General features: G+C 43.4%; 1 protein-coding gene across 1 annotated transcript in view; it reads right to left on the bottom strand.

Moving 5' to 3' along the window:
• Positions 1-20,083, bottom strand: part of Rad54l2 (RAD54 like 2) — a 97,188-nt gene that overhangs the window by 8,121 nt on the left and 68,984 nt on the right. Inside the window, exons 9-20 of the mRNA XM_052187394.1 lie at positions 19,081-19,277; positions 16,707-17,049; positions 15,589-15,766; positions 13,771-14,022; positions 13,452-13,570; positions 11,193-11,311; positions 8,962-9,061; positions 7,319-7,524; positions 6,770-6,942; positions 5,674-5,870; positions 3,595-3,794; positions 1,551-1,640 (exon numbers count right to left, since the gene is read on the bottom strand). Of these exons, the coding sequence (XP_052043354.1) occupies positions 1,551-1,640; positions 3,595-3,794; positions 5,674-5,870; positions 6,770-6,942; positions 7,319-7,524; positions 8,962-9,061; positions 11,193-11,311; positions 13,452-13,570; positions 13,771-14,022; positions 15,589-15,766; positions 16,707-17,049; positions 19,081-19,277 (2,174 nt within the window). The remainder of the gene's footprint in view (positions 1-1,550; positions 1,641-3,594; positions 3,795-5,673; positions 5,871-6,769; positions 6,943-7,318; positions 7,525-8,961; positions 9,062-11,192; positions 11,312-13,451; positions 13,571-13,770; positions 14,023-15,588; positions 15,767-16,706; positions 17,050-19,080; positions 19,278-20,083) is intronic.

Raw genomic sequence — 20,083 nt, 5'->3', positions numbered from 1 at the left:
CTCTAAAAACAACTGCAGGTTCTCCAGATGCACCACCGCACTGAAGGAAGTGGGAGGACCTGTGAAGAGCGAGCTCTGTGCTCTCGGGCACTCTGGGCCTGGATCCCTTTTCTGGTCTGGAAAATGGACCCTGGTTGCATCAGTACCCTCTGCTGCTCGGCTGGGAGGATCCAAGGCCTGTGCTCTATCCACCAATTCTTTTCTAGGAGATCTGATGCCCTCTTCCAGCACCAGGCACATATATAGCATATAGACAGGCATATATGCACACAAAATACCCACACATGTAAAATACATTTAAAAAATTAAAAATGACTATTTATTCCATTTATTTATTGTATGTATGTGAGAACAACTTGTAGAAGTCATTTCGCTGCTCGGGTGGGACCCAGGAATGAGTCTTGGGTGGGTCATCTTACTGGCTCAGTCAGCCAAATTGGCCTCACCCATATTATCACTGCACTTCAAATAAAGCTTTCTTAAAAAAGAAAATGTGAATTTCATATAATTTCCATGTCACAAAAATTTATTCTGGATTTTCCGCTTGATTTTCTTCTTTTTTCCCCACTAATTAAAAACAAAATACATTCTAGTGTTCAGGTATAATACTAGAAGCAGACTAGATGTGACACACATGTCACCGTTGGCCAATCCCTGCTCAGGTTGGCAGAGTCATCTGTGGTTCCGTGTGCTCGATGCTGCTTCTCTAAGCCTAAAGGCACTTGATCCAATGCAGGCAATGCAGGGCAAAGAGCCTCGAGCAGCCTCATTCAGCAATGGAACTTAGTTATTACTTAGGCCACTATGAAGTTGGTTGCAGTGATGCAGACAAACAAACAAACAAAAACAACCCCCCCACATACCCCCAAAAACCTACAATGGGAACAAGCTCAGCTCTTAGCACCCTGGCACTATTTAACCCACGTTTCTCATGTCAATGATCTTATCTTCCTCTGTAAGGATACCAGAAAGATACTGGGCTATTTTTTTATTTACTGGGTTTTTGTTTTGTTTTGTTTTTTGAGTCAGGGTCTCACTATGTAGCTCTGGCTGTCCTGGAACTCAGTACATAGATCAAGCTGACCTTGAACTCACAAAGATCCATCTGCCTCTGCCAGCTAAGTGCTGGGACTACAGATATGTACCATTACACCTGGCACCATATTGGGCTTTTAAAAATTATCACACTATAAATTCTGTTGTGCACGCTATATGCACTAATTCATGTACAGTATACATTTCCTAGTTGGGAACCACCACCTGGGCTCAAGGAAATAGTGTGCAATTGACACAATGACTTATAACCCACTCCAGAACTCTTCTCAGTTTTACTCATAGTAATCCCAAGGTTTCCCATAAAAGCAAAACATACAGAAACATGAGACCTCCAATTTCTTCTAAGTTCAATGTCATCTCAGAAATGCCCTTGTCTCTTCCACCGGCCAAGCTCCTAAGGCTAGCTAGTCCCCATCTATTCGCTCTCTAATTTAACCCTAAGATCTACTTCGAGGCTTAGCTCAGCTCCCACAGGCCCTGCACGAGGCTCTCACCTTTCGTCCCTCGGATGATGTGGATGCTCTCACCAGCATTGATTCTCGCCTGAACATCTGTGGAGCTGTTGAGTCCAGGAATAACAATATCTAGTGAAAAACACACCATACATTTAGATGACACAGCGCTTGACTGAAGAAAAGAAGGAAACTTAAAAGTCTGACATCCACCCCAGGACCTGTCTTTCCCACAGCCTTTCTTCAGAGCTAGAATCAGACACAACAAAACAAACAAGCAGAAACCTTCACAACTCAGCACAGCACACCATGAACACCATGGCTTACAAATTGGGCCATATTCCTAATCAATTTCCTTTGGTTTAATTAAAAAGTTCAGAAGGTTTTTAACTTAAAAAAGAAAAAAAAAATCAGTCCCAATGGTTATTTCCATTTTTTCCACTCTGAACTATTTGTATAAATTTGTTACACATCATTTTAGGCAACAAAAGTGGTATGATCTTCCTTGCTGGTACTGCCTCACAGCTCCTAGAAGTGCAGAAGGACTTTTAAGATTCAGTTGAGAAATAAGATTATCAGGGTTTTATTTAGTTTATTTCAAAACTATTAATGTCTTACTGCTTTCATTCTCAGAAAAATCAGTTAGGATGTTTTCATCAAAACTTATAGCACAGAAGATACTCCTGAACAGGGAAATCAAAGTGAAGTTTTTGCTAGCGGTGGTGGCACACGCCTGTAATCCCAGCACTCTGGGAGGCAGAGGCAGGCGCATTTCTGAGTTCGAGGCCAGCCTGGTCTACAGAGTGAGCTCCAGGACAGCCAGAGAAACCCTGTCTCAAAAAAAAAAAAAAAAAAACAAAAACAAAAACAAAACAAAAAAACAAACCAAATCCAAAAAAAAACAAAAAGAGAGATAGATAGATAGATAGAGAGACAGAGAGAGAGAGAGAGAGAGAGAGAGAGAGAGAGAGAGAGAGAGAGAGAGAGAAGTTCTGAAATGCTTTCCTCCCCAGGCACTCTGAGACTCAGAATTAACTGCAATTAACTGCAGGGCTTGGCTGACATGGCCACCTTCCCCCAGTTCCCCCTGGTCTACCATGTTCAAGCTACAACTGACACACACAAAAACAAGTGCCAGTTCAGGTTTGCTGACTCTATAGGCTGACCCTTTTATGTCCAGCTAACATTTTATACCCTGCAAACATTTAGGCAGAGCTCAGCACATTCACATCTCTGAATGCCTTCAAAGTCCAAACCCATATTCCAGTAACATTTCCAGAATCCCTGTGGCATTCATAGAATTCCACTCACAACTATTCCAAAACAATAAAACAAAAACCCAAGACATATATTATTAAGATATTTCACCAGACAGTGGTGGCTCATGGCTCTAATCCTAGCATTCAGAAGGCAGGCTGATCTCTGAGTTCAAGGCCAGCCTGGTCTACAGAGCAAGTTCCGGACAACAAGGACTATACATAGAAACCCTGACCCTGGAGGGGGGTGGGGGGTGGGGGGTGGGGGTGAGGAGAGGAGAAGAGAGAGAGAGAGAGAGAGAGAGAGAGAGAGAGAGAGAGAGAGAGAGAGAGATTGTGCCAGAATGTAAATTTTTCAAGATCAGGGAATCTTCATTTTTATCATTAGTGTCAATATAGGAAGGTATCCACAAAAGGTGTTAATTGAATAAACAAAATCGAGTTACAAAAGACAACACTGAGTCAGTGAAGTGTCTCAGTGATTAAAGGTGCTTTATTGTCAAACCTGACAACCTGAGTTTAATCCCCAGGGACCATATGAGCACTGGTACATACATGCTTGAACACAAAATAAGTGGTTAAGAGCACTTGTAATTGCAGAAGACCCAGCTCAAAACCATTTGTAATTTCAGTTCCAGGGAATCCAACATATATTCTTCTGAGGCACTGGGTACACATGTTGTGCACTTACATGCATACAAGAAGAACATCCATACACATAAATAAATCTTTAAAAGGAGGGGAAGGTAGGTAGGTAGGTAGGTAGGTAGGTAGGTAGGTAGGTAGGTTGACACAACACATCCCCAGAAGAGAAAACAGGAATTCCAAACCTGTCGTGGTGACCACTTTCTGCACAAGGACTCCTGCCCGCTGCAAGTAGTTGATGGGGAAGTTCATGGATGTATTTGTGCTGGAGGCAGAGCTTACACTGCCACTGAGCGGGACATGCCGGGGCATCATGGGGATGGGGGTAGACTGTACAGGACGAACGCTGGCCACAGGCTTTTCATCACCCTTCAGTGTTGGCTGCCTGCAAGAAAAATACAAGCACATTTACAGCTGGGCAAAACAGCCAATGAACTACTAGAGACTGTCGTGTCCTGTTGCCTTAGCTATCACTGCGAAAAGCATTGGAAGTCATGCAGAGGATAGTCAATTCTAAAGGCAACTAGAGGCGTGACTGAACAGCAGAGAAGCAGTCAGATGTGAGCGGAGCAAAGCTTTCAGAGATAGAAGATACCATCTGCTTTTCTAGAACCTGGACCATCTACATCAGGAACTAGATCTAAAGAGAAGATAAGATGATATAACATGTCAAAGGAAGGGCAAGTTCTTGATACCATTTAAGTTGACATCCGAAGGGGAAAATTCACGCTGACTCACCTGTGTGCTGCCATTCGTGCAGGTGACCATCAGGGACATCTAGCCCAACTACTGACTCTCGGATTCTCTCACACACATTCCTCAAATCAGAGTAAGTTAGTTATACATTTGTCCTTCTCTTTTCCAAATTACTTTTCATAATGTTCCTTCTGGTTCCTGTTTGGGTTGGTTGCCATACTGTCCCTCTAGTTATGACTACCATACAGAAGCTACAACAGCAAAAGCCTTTGCAAAAAGCCAGACTTCTCAGTGACACAGTTCTATAGCCAGAGAGAGAGAGAACTGGCTGTGTATTTCTTACTAACAAAATGTCACCCAGCGTCAATGGTGCACCCTTCCTGGTTCACCTTCTTTTTGTTGTTGTTGTTGTTTTTTGGGATTTTTTGGTTTTTTCGAGACAGGGTTTCTCTGTATAGCCCTGGCTGTCCTGGAACTCACTCTGTAGACCAGGTTGGCCTGGAACTCAGAAATCCGCCTCTGCCTCCCAGAGTGCTGGGATTACAGGCGTGCGCCATCACCGCCCGGCTGGGTCACCTTCTTTCAACTGCGATAAAGTTCTTCCCAATTTAAGACCAAATTATTGCCATCCATCCATCCATCCATCCACCCCATCTACTACATTATCTTTCTTTTCCATCCACCTGCCTGTCTGTCTGTCCCTCCTCCCTGACCCTGTTGTGTGTGTATGTGTGTGCATCTGTCTGTCTGTCTTCCTCCCCTCATCACTACTTACATATTACTGGTTGGCCTCAAGCTCACCAAGGATAACTTGAAATTCTCCTCCTACTTCTACATCTGAGTGCTGCAATTACAGGTATGTGCAACACATTTGCTCTTTTGATTGCAGATTTCTGAAGAAACTTCCTTTTCCTGACCTTTCAAAATTTTATTATATTTGTTGGTATTTCCTACCAACACTTAAATGCACTCTTGCCAGGCTATGGGTGAATGCTTTACACATAATAAATGTTTAATAAATAATGAACAAAAAAATGATTATCATTGTGCATGTGTGTACTTGATGTGTTTATGTGGATGCATTCTTGCCAAGGCATGTGTGTGGAAGTGAGAGGACAGCTTTATGTAGTTTTCTCCTCCCGCTTACATGTAGGTTCCAGGAATTGAACTCAAGTCGTCAGGCCTGCTTACAGAGTATTCTACCTGCTGAATAGCTCATCAACCCTACCTGTCAGTAAGCTTTCTGAGGAAAAGTGTGTACACATTTTGTACACACTTTGTGTGCACATTCCCATATGACTCGAAGCTGGCCTATAAGAAAGCCTTCTTTGCCCTTCTCCCAGAAGGCTCTTCTGAGAGGCAAAATCAGCAGCTCTTTTCTTTAGCCAAGGATGTCAAAACCAGAGCTGTTCAGAGCACTCGTGCAGCTGAACTACTCTGACACCTGATCCTAGAGGACCTTCTCTCTATAGCAGCCAAGGAACAGCCTATAGAGTCTCCCTCTGAAACAGGAACGGAATGATAGGGGTTTGGTGCAAAGCAGCCAGACTATTCCTTCAGCAACTCACCAGTTCCTCTGACTGAAGGCAGGGATGCTGGTCAGGCTCTGGTCGCTGGCAGGATAATACTGCGCATACGATGGGCGGGTATAGGGTACTGATGTGCGTTTGTCCTCCTCATAGCTTTTCTTTGCTGCTTTCTTCTCAGCTTTGGTCAGCTTGTGATCTTTTCGGTTGAGGAGCAATGATTCGTGCTCAAAAGGCTCCTGGAGACACAGGGGATTTGAGTCTAATTACCAGTCTTTGTGCAAATATAACTGATGTACAGTGAGCCTTATTCTGAAACCAAGAAGAGGCTGGTTGTCTCCAACACTGGCAAAAAGTCTGCTTATAGGCAAAGAAGCATGTTCTGTCAATAGTGTAGATCATGGGCTGGTGAGATAAATCCTGGCCACCTGAATTCAATCCCCAGAATACACATACAGGAAGAAGGAGAGAATCAAGTTTACAATGTTGTTCTCTGACTTCCACACCCATGCCATGGTGGATGTAGGAATTCATATGTAAACACATACATATACTCTTCAAAAATTGAGAAGGGCCTGGAGAGATGGCTCTGGTTCAGAGTTAAGCACAGATTACTCTTGCAGAGGACCCAAGTTAAAGCATCCACTTTGGGCAGCTCACAATTATTTGAAACTCCAGCCCAGGAGCATCTGACACCTCTGGGCTCCACAGGTACCTGGCATTCATATGCATAGGCACTCTCAGATACACCCACACCCCAACCACACATATACATAACTAAAAGTAAAAACAAATCATAAAAAAATAGTAGAGTTCACATCTCTAATCTAGTACCAGTTTCAAACACACACACACACACACACACACACACACACACACACACACACACACACTCAGAACATTGCACTCAGAATCTTCCTAACATTGCTGTTAGGAAGATTCACAGTGGCCAGGTTATTGTACATGGCTGACTCTAAATTCAACATTCCAATGACTGGAGATGCTGGGATCAGCAAAAGAATACTTCTGTCCCAGTTGTGTGTATTAAATAGCACTTTAGAAGGAAGCAGGTTTACCAAACAAGCATTCACTGGCTGAGTCTGTCATACCAAGTACTTCACATACATGAGATGCTTACCTTGGTGATGAGGTGAGGATACTTCAGGCAGGCAAGTTGCAAGACTGACTCCTTAATCCCCTTTATATCCAAAGACGTTTGGGGAGCTGGCTCCTTCTCAACAAAGTGCAGCAGGTTTTCCACTTCCTTCCGAGTGAAGTTCAGCATTGGATTTAGATCATCCACTACCCGATCTAGAAGGCAAGAAGTAAGGACAAAGTCAGGACTTGTCAAAAAGCCTGAAAATACAACTACAAAGGTCATCAGAGAAAGTGGCTTAACTAATAATAAGGAAATCTTCCACACACAAAGGTCAAAGGCTAGACAGAGGACCCTGGAAAACGGAAACATCGTAGAAAACTACTAGTTCACATTAAGTCTACATTCTACAATTTGAGGTCCATCACCTTAATGACTTGAATTAGAGAGATATTGGAGGACCTTCTGGCATTCTGTGACTCGAAGCCTATCTGTGTTCCCATGCCCTGCTCCTCCCCTCATACCCTTCATCCCTTACAGGACAGAGGTTGGTACAGATGTATATCTGGACTAACTTGGAAAATGGCCCACCTGACATGCCCTGCTTGGAAATCTGCCGGTCATAGATCTTCTTTTCAAGAGTATAATCAGCTACAAGTCGATAGATGTGACAGGGCTTTTTCTGGCCATAACGGTATACTCGACATACTGCCTGGGCATCATGGCAAGGGTTCCAGGAAGCATCAAATACCACCACTCGATTGGCACCAATCAGATTCACACCCAAGCATCCAGCCCTTGAAAACATAAGCCAACAACCATGCATCCCTTAGTCTTAAGGATGGTTTTCTCAGAAGCATTGCCCTCTGCGACTCCTATACCCCGGTACCACTCCTTGTCTTAAGCACAATAAAGAATCTTGATGCCCTGATAAATACTGTTTGCTCTTGAGTATTGAGAAGTATGTACCCTGATGTCCAATTCAACAGTATGTATAGTTCTTCATCTCTGTAACAGGTAAAGTCCTGCAAAATGTAAAGAAGTTCCAGAGTGCTATGCCTTAATGAGTAGAAATGTCTGTAATGCTGGGCTGGAGAGATGGCTCAGTGGTTAAGAGCACTGACCACTCTTCCAGAGGTCCTGAGTTCAATTCCCAGCAACCATGTGATGGCTTACAACCATAAGTAATGAGATCTGGTGTCCTCCTCTGGTGTGTATGAGGGGAATGACACTGAACTCACATACATAAAATAAATAAATCTTAAAGGACAAAAAAGAAAGAAAGCAAAGTCATGGCTTAGGGAAAAAAAAGTCTGTAATAAACTCTATGCATTATTTTTACTTTAATACCTGAGGGATCAAAGTGTGTGTGTGTGTGTGTGTGTGTGTATGTATGTATGTACATATATACACACATACATATATATATGTACACACATACACACACACACACACACATACATACATACTAGGAGTGGTAGCACAAGTCTACAGTCCCAATATATGGGCGGTAGAGGAAGGAAGATCAGGAGCTACATCAGAACCTATTTGAAACAAACAAAGAAAAAATAACCCCTAAGCTGTTGAACACTGTTGGTAGAAAGCTACAGATCCTTCAAGGTACTTGTCATGAGATGGAAAACATCAACTTTTTTTTTCTTTTTCTTTTCGAGACAGGGTTTCTCTGTATAGTCCTGGCTGTCCTGGAACTCTGTAGACCAGGCTGGCCTCGAACTCAGAAATCCGCCTGCCTCTGCCTCCCAAGAGCTGGGATTAAAGGCATACACAACCACCACCCAGACAACATCAATCTTTTATAGTTATGCTACTCTTTATATTTATGTTTTGTTTTGTTTTGTTGTTTTGAGGCAAGACTCACTGATAGAACTCAGGCGGGCAAGCAGGGAGCCATAAACGCAAAATCCTCCTGCCTCCTGATTGCTAAAACTGGGCACTTTCTTTTTAAAGCATCCTTATTTATATTGATCACATTATCTAATGTGATAAAGCACTCCTTGACATAGAGCACTCCTGAGAGACTTATCTAATTATGACAATTATTAATGAAGGTCTCAAAGAATTTTATAACACTGCGGTGACTACCTTCATAACAACTTCTCCTGGGGGTTCCCTTTCTGACCTCAAAAAACAAATTACAAAGCGGGGCAGATCTCATCTCAAATTTAGATAAACCCGAGTGGTCCCTACCCAGATGGCAAGTCACATGACCTCACCTTGTAGAGAGCAGGAAGAGCCAGGTGGTTAGGTTGCTGGGATCATTGAACTGGTTAATGAGCCGTTCCCTCTCAAAGGCAGGGGTGCTGCCATCCAGACCTAGGAAGAAAGAAAGACAAACCAAAGTGAAGAGATGGCGGCAGAGAACTCCACAAAGTCACTGGGAAAATGTGCCAAGTTTTCAAAAAAAAAAAAAGTTTGTTTTTTTTTATTGTAAACATGTTTGTGTGTCTCTGTGTGGGTATATGCATGTAAGTACAGGTGCCTGAGAGGCCACAGGTATCATATTCCCTCAGAGCTGGAGCTATAGGTGTTTGTGACCTGCTTCACGTGGATAATAGGATCTGGATCCTCTCCAAGAGCAGCATGAGCTCTTAGTACCACTGAGCCATCTTTCCAACCCTACAAATGGGTTTTTAAAAGACCATGGGTCTAGACATCAGCACTGTGAAACTACTTGAGGTAATTCTCACATGTAACACAACACTATAAAATATAGCCTGGCAATGGTGGGGCATATCTTCAAAAAAAAAAAAAAAATACACTCACTTTTTTTAAAGCAGCACTCGGGAAGCAGAGGCAGGCACATCTCAGGGTTCATGGCCAGCCTGGTCTATACTGAGGAACCCCATCCTCTAGGGCATTAAGGCTAATTTCTAGACTTAAGAGTGCATTTGACTCACCTATGGAACTTAGAAAATACTAACTCAGGTGCCACTCACCTTTAGGTGGGACTCCTGGTGAGTGCGGAGACACCAAGGATTTTGCATTTTAATGTGACAACATTCTTCTACTAGTCTTCTTCCTTGAGAGGGCTTTTTTTTTTTCCTTTTTAAACAGTGTCACTAAATAGTCCAGGCTAGCTTTCACCTCACAACCATCTTAACCTTGGCCTCTAAATGCTTTATAGATATGTGCCACCAGGCCCAGCAACACACTCAATTTTTTGAAAGTTCTTGATAAGAACTTACTAAGACAACATAAAACAACAACAAAAACTCAACCAAATAAACAAACAAGCAAAAAGCCAGAAGGGTCAGACATGATGAGACACAGCTCTAACCCCAGCACGGGGGAGGCAGAGACAGAATGGTCCCTAACAAGAGTTCAAGGCCAGCCATGGCTACATAGTGAGATCCTGTCTCAAAACAAACAGACAAACAAACAGACCTGAAGCAGTATCATTCATTAAGAATAAGAAGACCACACCTAACAAGTGGAAGAGTTAAGAAGCAACTTAAATGAGAGGAGAGGGACACCACTGTCAGGCTGAGTAAAGGACAAATCAGTGAGATGCCAGGCGGTGGGGGGCTGACTGTTGCCTGGTGTTAAGTGTTCTTAGTGAGGACCCCAGTCTACTTCCCAACTGAGTCTGCAGTACTGAAACACACTCACTGCTGTCCCATTGGACAATCCTAGAGAAAACACAAGCTCTGAACCTTCATTTCTGTACATCATCATATCTTTAGGCCAATGATTCTCAAAAGGTAATTACTCCACCCTCAGACCTCCAGGGAACAATCTGGTAATGACTAGAGCATTTTTAGTTCTCAAAATTGAAGATGCTACTGACATCAAGTTGGGGGAAAAAAAACACCCACAACTAACTACTACTGAATATCCAACAACATACATGTCAGACACCTATAGCCAAAGTCTGGCCCAAATGTTATCATGGTATTTCTGAAATTTTGTTTTTATTACCACTTACTTAAAGAATACTTTTAGATAGCTTTTCTCAATCAGCATCATGTCTTCCATGCATACAAATATTATAGATATAATATATACATGGTTATGAATTCCTGTAAAAAGGATCCCCCCCCCATCACACTCACAAACTTTCATCCTTGGGGGTATTTAGCTCCTCCATAGAGAAAGTATGACCCAGGTTTATACTCATTCTGACCCCGATTGTCATCAGGCCATAGTGGTTCGAAACTTTCAAATTCTCATCTCTCCCAGAAGGCTCCTCCAACCACTGCTACATAGTGGCTCACCAGCTTTGAGCCACGTATGGTCACACAAGCTTTGATCCCAGTACTTGGGCTATTTCTCTAGCCCTAGTAGTGGTTCTTTCTTAAAAGCTACTTCTCAGTATTTCCTGATTACTTGGTTAATCATATATTTCTATACACTTAAAGAACAAAGGAATTGAGAAGAGAGAAAGAAAGGAAGTCTCTAAATAGATCTTGTCAAGACTCCAGAAATAAAGCAGCAATAAACTCACGGAAGTAGCTGACATTTCGGACCCACTTCTGCGTTCCTTGCCCCTCGGCACCAGGCAGACAAGGCATGTCTCGTTTCCCTAGGAACTCCTCGATGAGAGCCAAGGTAGAAAGGCTCTGGCTGAAAGGGAAAAAGTAATTCAGATGACTCCCAAACCCTAAGGAACCCTGTTCTTACACTTCTATTCAACCTTCTCCCTAAGGAGAAGTTGTGGAGTTCCCACAACCTACTCCCTAAGAGATGGAACTCCACTAACCACAACCAAGATATTCTCCCTAACTCATATATTTATGAGCACCAACCCATAAAATCAAAGGAAAACAAAAGAGCCAAATAAACAAACAAATGAAACAAACAAGCAAAACAACTATTACTCTGATTCCTTAATCTCTCAATTTAAAATTAGTAGTATTCAGCAGTATAATCCACATGGAGATACAAATGAGTCTAACTGAGGGCCACAGATAATCTCAAGTATCTTCCTATGGAGACAGATTCACTTGACTGTTTTCAAAACATTTAGAGAGCTGGGTTATTGAAAAGCATTATGAAGGGATGGAGAGATGGCTCAGTGGTTAAGAGCACTGACTGCACTTTAGAGGTCTTGAGTTAGTCTTGAGTCCAATTCCCAGCAACTACACAGTAGCTCACAACCATCTGTAATGGGATCCGATGCTCTCTTCTGGTGTGTCTGAAGACAGTGACAGTGTACTAGGAAGGAAGGAAGGAAGGAAGGAAGGAAGGAAGGAAGGAAGGAAGGAAGGAAGGAAGGAATTATGGAAATCAGGGGAGCAAGCTTGACTCACTACCAACTGTCACATGTGGAAGCCCTCACCTGATGCTCCCAAACCAGGGTCCTTGGGGAATACTAGGACAAATTGTAGCCAAATGCAATTTGCTTTATGCCTGTTTCCTTTCTTGATGAGATGCAAAGGCCCAGCCAGATTGATGCTGGCAAAAAAAAAAATCACATCACTAACTCGGCCTTATATATAAAACCTCATTTTAAAAAGGGCAGAGTGGGAGAAAGAAGGATCAGCAAATATACTCTATAAAGGGCAAAACAGAAAACACTTTAGGTTTTTTTGTTTTTTTGGTTTTTTTTTTTTTTTTTTTGGATTTGGGTTTTTCCAGACAGGGTTTCTCTGTGTAGCCCTGGCTGTCCTGGAACTCACTCTGTAGACCAGGCTGGCCTCAAACTCAGAAATCCGCCTGCCTCTGCCTCCCAAGTGCTGGGATTACAGGTGTGCGCCACCACCGCCCAGCCCACTTTAGGTTTTATAGCCCGCATATAGGTCCTTTTGTTTGTTTGCTGTATGTTTGGTTTTATTTTGTTTTTTTGAGACAGGGTTTCTCTACATAGTCTTGGTGGTGCTAGAACACACTATGTAGAGCAAGCTGTCCTAGAACTCACAGAGATCCACCTGCCTATGTCTCCCAAGTGTTGGGATTAAAGGTCACCACACCCTACAAATACTGTTTATTCTTTGTATTTCTTTTTACAAGACTAAAAGTGTTTTTTTTTTTTTAAAAAAAAGTATGCCTAGTTGGGCTTGGAAATCACCTTTGTGGAAGGCTGAAACAAGAATAATATAAATTCAGAGTAAATTCAAACTCAGCCTAAACAACTTAATGAGACTCTCCCAAACTTTTAAAAAGCAATGCCAAGGGTGGTGGCATATACCTATAATCCCACTATTTGGCAAATGCAGATGGAAGAGTCAGGCACTCAAACCAGCCTGGCTATTGAAACCCTGTCTCAAAAGCCTAAAGAGGGTTGACAAGACACCTAGCACATAAAGGCCTTTTCTGCCACGCCCAGAGTGCTTGCCTAGTTTGAATGAGGTCCCAGGGACCTCCTAGCACCACAAATTTAAAGTAAAATAAAATGAAAAAATTAAACATAAACAAAGTAAGTATATAGATAAAATGATAAAAAAAAAAATAAAATAAAAGCTAGCCAGGTTTGGTCTGGGCCACTGTCTGAAGGACTAACTAAAATATCTAGAATATGATCTGGAATGTCACCACACAGTTTTAAATTTTTTCTGTGGGCAAGAGAAAGAGTCTGGGTTAGGCACTGCCTGGGTTAGGTGCTGCCTGGGTTAGGTGCTGCCTGGGTTAGGTGCTGGAATGTAGAAAGCCCTAACGACAAGTGCTTAGTTACAGAGCACTGGAAAAGGCCAAGGGTAAGCATGACTCGATGGTGGCACTGTAGAAGCTGCACACATCGTTCCTATAGAAGCAAGCATCTTCTTACCTGAAGACAAGAATCTTGTCCCCAAGCTTCACACTTTCTTCAATCAGGTGGAAAAGAAGTACCATCTTGGGAGAGTTCTCCAGGACTCCAGTCTGATAATTAGTCAGAAGATCCTTGGCCTGCAAAAAAGAAGCAGGGAAGATTAGGGCAGATCCAAGGCTGGGTGGGTAGAAATAAACTTGTCTTCTCTAAGGCAGTGGCCTGGCAACTACCTTTAGGATCCTTTGTACAGGCCCCTCAGTGCAGTGAGTGTGTAAACTATCCTCTCCCCAAGCTCCTCAGAAGCAGCTCTGGCTACTGAAAGCTCTGCTTGACTCACCCATTCATATGTAACAATGTTATTGCCCCGTTCCTGGAAAGGGTTAAAGCCGACTCCCTGCAGGAACTTGCTGTTGGTTGCTTCTCCCAAGGAGGCAGGCAAGGCACTATCTTCCCCCTTGACTTTCGGGCCATGCGGTGGGCAGCGGGCACTGGTCCCCGCTGAGCTGAGGTCCTCCACATCCAGGTCCTGCTCGTTGGCTAGGCTCTCCTTCTGGAGGGCCTCATACAGCACATCAGGGTGGTTCCAGATCTACAGGTCAACAGAGGAAAGGCATAGAGCAGAGGGCTTCCCAAGGGTGTCCCAAGGACTATGGAGACATCCTCAAATCAACAGCTTCTACAGCTCCCACTGTATACCCCCAAATATATCTCTCCTAGTCAAAAGAGCGCGTGTTTCACTGCCAGTTTTGATGACCATGACACATGAACAGGTAGTGCAATTGTATTTGGCATATTATCAAAAGGGCTGTGTTACTAGCATTTCATTCTTAACTCAAACAGGTAAAGAATGCTTTGTTTTCATTGTGTGGCTACATTCAGCTACTATACAAAACAAAATGAAGTCGGGTGGTGCACGCCTGTAATACCAGCATTCTGGGAGGCAGAAGCAGGCGGATTTCTGAGTTTGAGGCCAGCCTGGTCTACAGAGTAAGTTCCAGGACAGCCAGAGCTCCACAGAGAAGCCCTGTCTTGAAAAAACCAAATCCAAAAAACCAAAATAAAACAAAAACAAAAACAAAAACAACAACAAAAAAAGAAAGATAAAAGAAAAAGAAACAAAACAAAAGGAATCCCTCCCTAGGAACAACTCCTAGTAAAAGCTGAGATTCCTGGCAAAGGAGAAAGAAGGACGGCTACCATAACCCAGAACATCAGCCAAAGAACACTTCTGCTTTGGTTTCTTGGCTCTGGGCAGGGCAGTGGCTACAAAAGCAGTATTTTGAAAGCTATGTGTCATGATACTTGGAAGACAAGAGGACTGCTGAGAGTTTAAGGCCAGTCAAGACAATATGGTAGAACTCTGTTTAGAAAGAGAAAAGATATTTTGAAACCCTATCTATTGCCAGTTGTGGTGGCATGAACCAGTATTCCCCACATTCAGGATGCTGAGGCAGGAGGATCTGAGTTTCAACACAGTCTGGACTATATAATAAGATTCTAAATGAATAGATGGCTGAATGAATGAATGAACGAATGAATGAATGAAGAAACCCCACCTGATCCCAGAGATACATCTACAGCCAACTTACTGAAGTAGTGGTGAATCGGGAACAATACCTAACAGATCTTCTAAGAATATAACCAGAGACACTAAGGCAAAGAAATAGGATCAATACAGAAATGAGAAAGATCTCAACCTATTAAATACAGACTAAATAAAAGGTACTTTGTATAACTTTTTTTGTTTTCTACTTTTTGGAGGCAGTATCTCCCTATGGAGTCCAAGCTGTCCCAAATCACTACACCCTACCTCAGCCTCCTGAATGTTAGCACTACAGGCATACATACGCCAATAGGTCCAGCCTCAGTCAGCAGAAAAAAAAAACCCTCCATCCCACAATGGTCCTCTACCACCCTTTTTTTCCAAGATAAAAAGTCAGTAAGAAAGGATGGCTTCTGGGGTTCGGCACAAAACAGAAGCACTGAGCATTTTATGTGGGCAGTACCCCAAGAAGTTCTGTGGCATATAATCAGCATGTTTTGTTTGGAACCCCCGAAAACACTCCAGTATTTTCCAGTACTGCTGTGAATGAGGGCAGCCATTAGGCTTTAGTCTTCCTTCACTTTCCATCCATTCCCAGAGGGCCCCACTCACCTTGCAGCATACACAGAAAGCCTTCAGAGGATTCAGCCCCAACCAGCCACTGCTCCCACAATCCCGGAAGCGGTCCATGAATTGTGTGTACAAATCCCTCTGGATCTGAGAAAGCCGCACCAGGATCACATTCTCTTCTTTGGCAGGGAGGTGAATCTTCAGCACAGTGTGGCCTCTCCTACAGAGGCAGAGGTCAGAAGTGGCCCAGGAGGCACGCCCAGGGACTGAGGCTAGGGTTAATTGAGGATGTAAACAAAGCCTTATATTCCTGACACACCATTTCCTGGAGATCTTTTGACATGCAATGCATCCTTGTGTTGGAGCAGAATGGTACAGACAAAGTGACTCTGTCCCGAGTCATAACTAACGGGGTAACGCCAAAGGTAAGGCCAAAGGAACTCTGGGTTCTTGCCCAAATTCAGGGATTCCTCTCTGAGTTTTCTCCACATTTGTATTCTTACCAGGAGGAAATGAGGAGCTGCTTTAGGTCAGCCTACACCACATCAACTGGGGTGCTATAACTGGTAAAGCAATATTCTGGAATCGTATTTATTTATTTTTTTTTATCAAATTCAGTAGAATGTTGGCTCATTCCTTTTTTTTTTAATTGTTTTTCTTTTTTTTTGTGTGTGTGTGGGGGGGGGGGTATTTTTTGATGCAGGGTTTCTCTGTGTAGCCCTGGCTGTCCTGGAACTCACTCTGGAGACCAGGCTGGCCTCGAACTCAGAAATCCGCCTGCCTCTGCTCCCAGAGTGCTGGGATTACAGGCGTGCGCCACCACTGCCCGGCTGGCTCATTCCTTTTTTAAACACAAGTTAAAACAGATATTTTCAACAACTTTAGATGGCACTATCTTGAGTTCACTGGCCTCAGCCTCACCTACCTTAGCCTCCTGAGTGCTAGGAGACATGTGCCATCACATTCAACAGAGACAACTTTTGAGTGAAGAGCTTATAGGCTAAACTTCCCGAGACAATCAACAGTACACCCACCATCTGCTAGTCACTCAGTTTTCTTGCATCTTCATTAGGAAGGGTCCTCTAGTGGTAACATTTCCCCTTCAGAAGAGCTTTGGCATGCCCACTACCCATAGAAAGATTCAGAAAACAAGGCCTCACCTCTGCACAAAGCCCTCCAAGAGGCTGTGCAAAACATGGCTCCGGTAGCGCATGAGGCGGACATCCTGAGGTGTGCTGTCAATACACTGTCCGTTTAGGATAGGGCGTTCAAACATGTTGCTAAACTCCTGACGAGTACCAAGGAAATCAGGGCGCACAAAGTCCACCATGCACCAGTACTCAATGAGGTTGTTCTGTAGAGGGTAGCCAGTCAACACTACCCGCCGACGAGAACGTATGTTCTTCAGAGCCTGTGAGGTGCTGGCTTGGCAATTTTTGATGCGGTGTCCCTCGTCACAGATCACCACATCAGGACCAGGGCGGCATAAGGCCTTCTCAAACTCTAAGGAGGGAAGAGGATCCGGAGTCAGAGGGTGAGAGGGCCTGCTCTTAGTCAATAATATGAGAAGTAGGGAGAGCCCTGGAAGAGACAGAAGAAATGAAGGAAGCAGGGGAGCAAGAGTCAGCCCCCAGAGACAAAAGGGAAGCAGCCAGATAAGCGTCTACGTGTTCTATGTGAGGCTAAAGTAGCCACTGGCTCTTGCCTTAATATCTTCTTATCCCCCATTCCTTTCCTTACTTTACTTATTCACTTTAAAAATTTTCCTTTTCAAGCTAAAATCAATCCTGGGGCTTAAATCAATTAATTGGGGGACAGGGACTGGAGTGAGGAATCCTACACAAACTGTGAGTGTAGCATTAAAAATATGTCTAGATAAAGCCCATAGGAATGACTTAGACACTTGGGCTCTTGTCATCCAGCATGTGGGGTCCTTCTGAAGGCTGGCTGGCAGGGGCTGGTTAAGGACAAGGTCCCAGTCACTCACCGGTCACTGTAAAAGGCACGTTCACCCTGCCACAGAAGCAAGCCCAGGACAGACATACCACAGAATGAAGACTTACAAAATGAATGGTTTCTAAGTCCTTGAAAACTTTCAATGAACAAAGGCTCTTTAAAAATAGAGTGGGTCAGTACACCTCTCATTCCTCATCAGAGAGCCTTCTCCTAGCAGAGGGCAACTAACACAGAGACCCACAATGGGTCAACATGCAGAGTAAAACACTGTAGTGTTCAACCACAAATAAAATATCCATCCCCTCCACCACCCACGGATCTTTGTGGAAGAAAGGGTAGAAAGATTGTTAAGAGGCAGAGATGGTAAATAACTTTAAGAAATCTGTTTTCTGGATGCAACAGAGCATCGAACATAGGGACTGGCAGTTCATGTGATAGTATGAAAAGCCCAGGCAAGTTCAGGCCAGGCAGAATCTCAGCAGAGAGGAGAAAAGGCAGGCAGGAGTGCCAACATTAGCTTAGGTGCTACTGGTATCTGGGGGCTGCTGGGAGACGGACAGTCAGTTTTCTTTAATGATATCACCTCTGGAAGGTCCATCACACACACTCCCAAGAAAACATAAACTGATTTTGAGTGGCAGGGATAAGGTAGGGAGGTAAGGGCTCTGGAGAGGGAGGGTCTGGGGGGAGGTGGAAGAGAGTGATGATGATTAAAATACACTGTATGAAATTCTCAAAGAATCATCAACGTGTGTGTGTGTGTGTGTGTGTGTGTGTGTGTATGTGTGTGTGTGTGTGTGTGTATGTGTTTTATTTTACTAGATTATTCATTTTATTTGTGTATGTTTGTGAGTGTTTGAATGTATATGTTGTATACCATGTGCATACTTGGTGCCTGTAGGGGTCAGAAGTAGGCATTGGATCTCCTGAAACTTGAGTTATAGACAATTGTAAACCATCATATAGGTGCTGGGGAAAACTGCGTCCTCTAGAAGAACAAGTGCTCTTAACTGCTGAGCCATCTCTAGAGCCATAAAGTCTTTTTAAAAGATAGAATAAAACTATGAACAGCCAACTGAGATTATTCCTTTTCATAAATTCACAAATATCACTACTCTTCTGACTTTATATTAGCTTTAGAGGGTTTTTTGTTTGTTTTGTTTTGTTTTGAGACGGCCTCTATATAGCCCTGGATGGCCTGGAACTTACTATGTGAAAAGAGATGGCCTCAAACTCAGAGAGATCTGCCTGACTATGCCTCTCAGGTGCTGAAGATTTAAATATGTACACCATCATGTCCAGCCCTTATTAGAAAAAAAACTTATGTTTCTTAATACTTTCTCACAACATCTCTATGAACTGGTAATGACAGTGGTTACTTTCCGTGGACACAAAGCCAGGGTGTGTCCTTTGAGCCCAGGTGTGGCTTCTAGAAAATGCAGTCCTTTCTGAAAGGCTGGAAAGGTTGTTCCACCCCGCAAGCTGGTTTATGTTAACACTCCATTTCAAACCTAACTGGTACCCGTGGCCTCTTCTGCCCTGCCATCTCCAGGAGCATCCCCGGGATGAGCCACCCACCTCTCCGGAACTCCTGCTGTCGGTCTTCTTCATCCAGATCAATGATGACAGGGTGAGAGCGTTTCTTGGTTTTCTTGGGTCTGCTTGAGGCTAAGGACTTCTTCAGAGTGAGCAGTCTGTACATTTCATATCCCATCAGCAGCACTCCACCCTCTGAAACCCAATCAGCCGTCACTTTAGCACGGGATGCCACCGTCCTGTAGGAGGGAGAACTGTGTGAGTTACAAACTGTTCTATAAAGTTGGCTTTTCATTTTTAAAAAAGGAAAATAGAAAGAAAATGTTGTTGTTTCAGCTGCTAATCAGTAAGAATTTTTTTTTTTTTATCAAAGCTGCATTGATTTCTATCTGGGGTGTTTTATTGGCGAAGATTTCATTTGGCAGAAAGCACAAGGTAGATTAGCTAACCAAAAACTTTTCTAGTATCCTAGAAATACTTCTTTTTCCTGGACTGGATCATTGATGACTGCTAAACAACGAGAATCAGTAATTCTATGGAAGAGGGCAAAAGGAAATGCCAAGCCCTTACACATATACCCACAAGACAGCATTCCAGAAAGCAGTTCAGGGATTTCCCGTGGTAAACACAAGCCGTGGCAAGAAAGACAACACTCCACCCACTGTTCATCTACCAGGATTCAGTATTAAAACAAAAGAAAACAAAAGAGTACGAGGGCAAAGACAAGGGAGAAGCAAAGCCCCTTGGCAGTACCTCTCCTCACACCTGAGCACTAACTAAAACCTGATGAATGAGAGCAGGGATCGAGCACCTGCTGGGCCACTCAGAGTCTCTGACTTTGATGGGTTCACTGTGTAATGCTGATATAGGTAGGCCTTTCCCCTACTCAGTGATAGAGATGCAGATTAGGCAACATTAAAAGCAATATGTAAGAGAAAATGTGTCTAGACTGCAGATGTTTCATGATAGAAAAGCATCCTAGAGCAGAACTGAGAACTTCACTCTGCCCAGGCTGTATAGATCTGACTGTACTCAACTGTATGTG

The sequence above is a fragment of the Apodemus sylvaticus genome, chromosome 7 (genome assembly GCF_947179515.1).
Source record: "Apodemus sylvaticus chromosome 7, mApoSyl1.1, whole genome shotgun sequence".
Lineage (NCBI taxonomy): Eukaryota > Metazoa > Chordata > Mammalia > Rodentia > Muridae > Apodemus > Apodemus sylvaticus.
The sequence above is the reverse complement of the archived record's forward strand: the minus strand, read 5'-3'. Positions and strand labels throughout refer to the sequence as shown.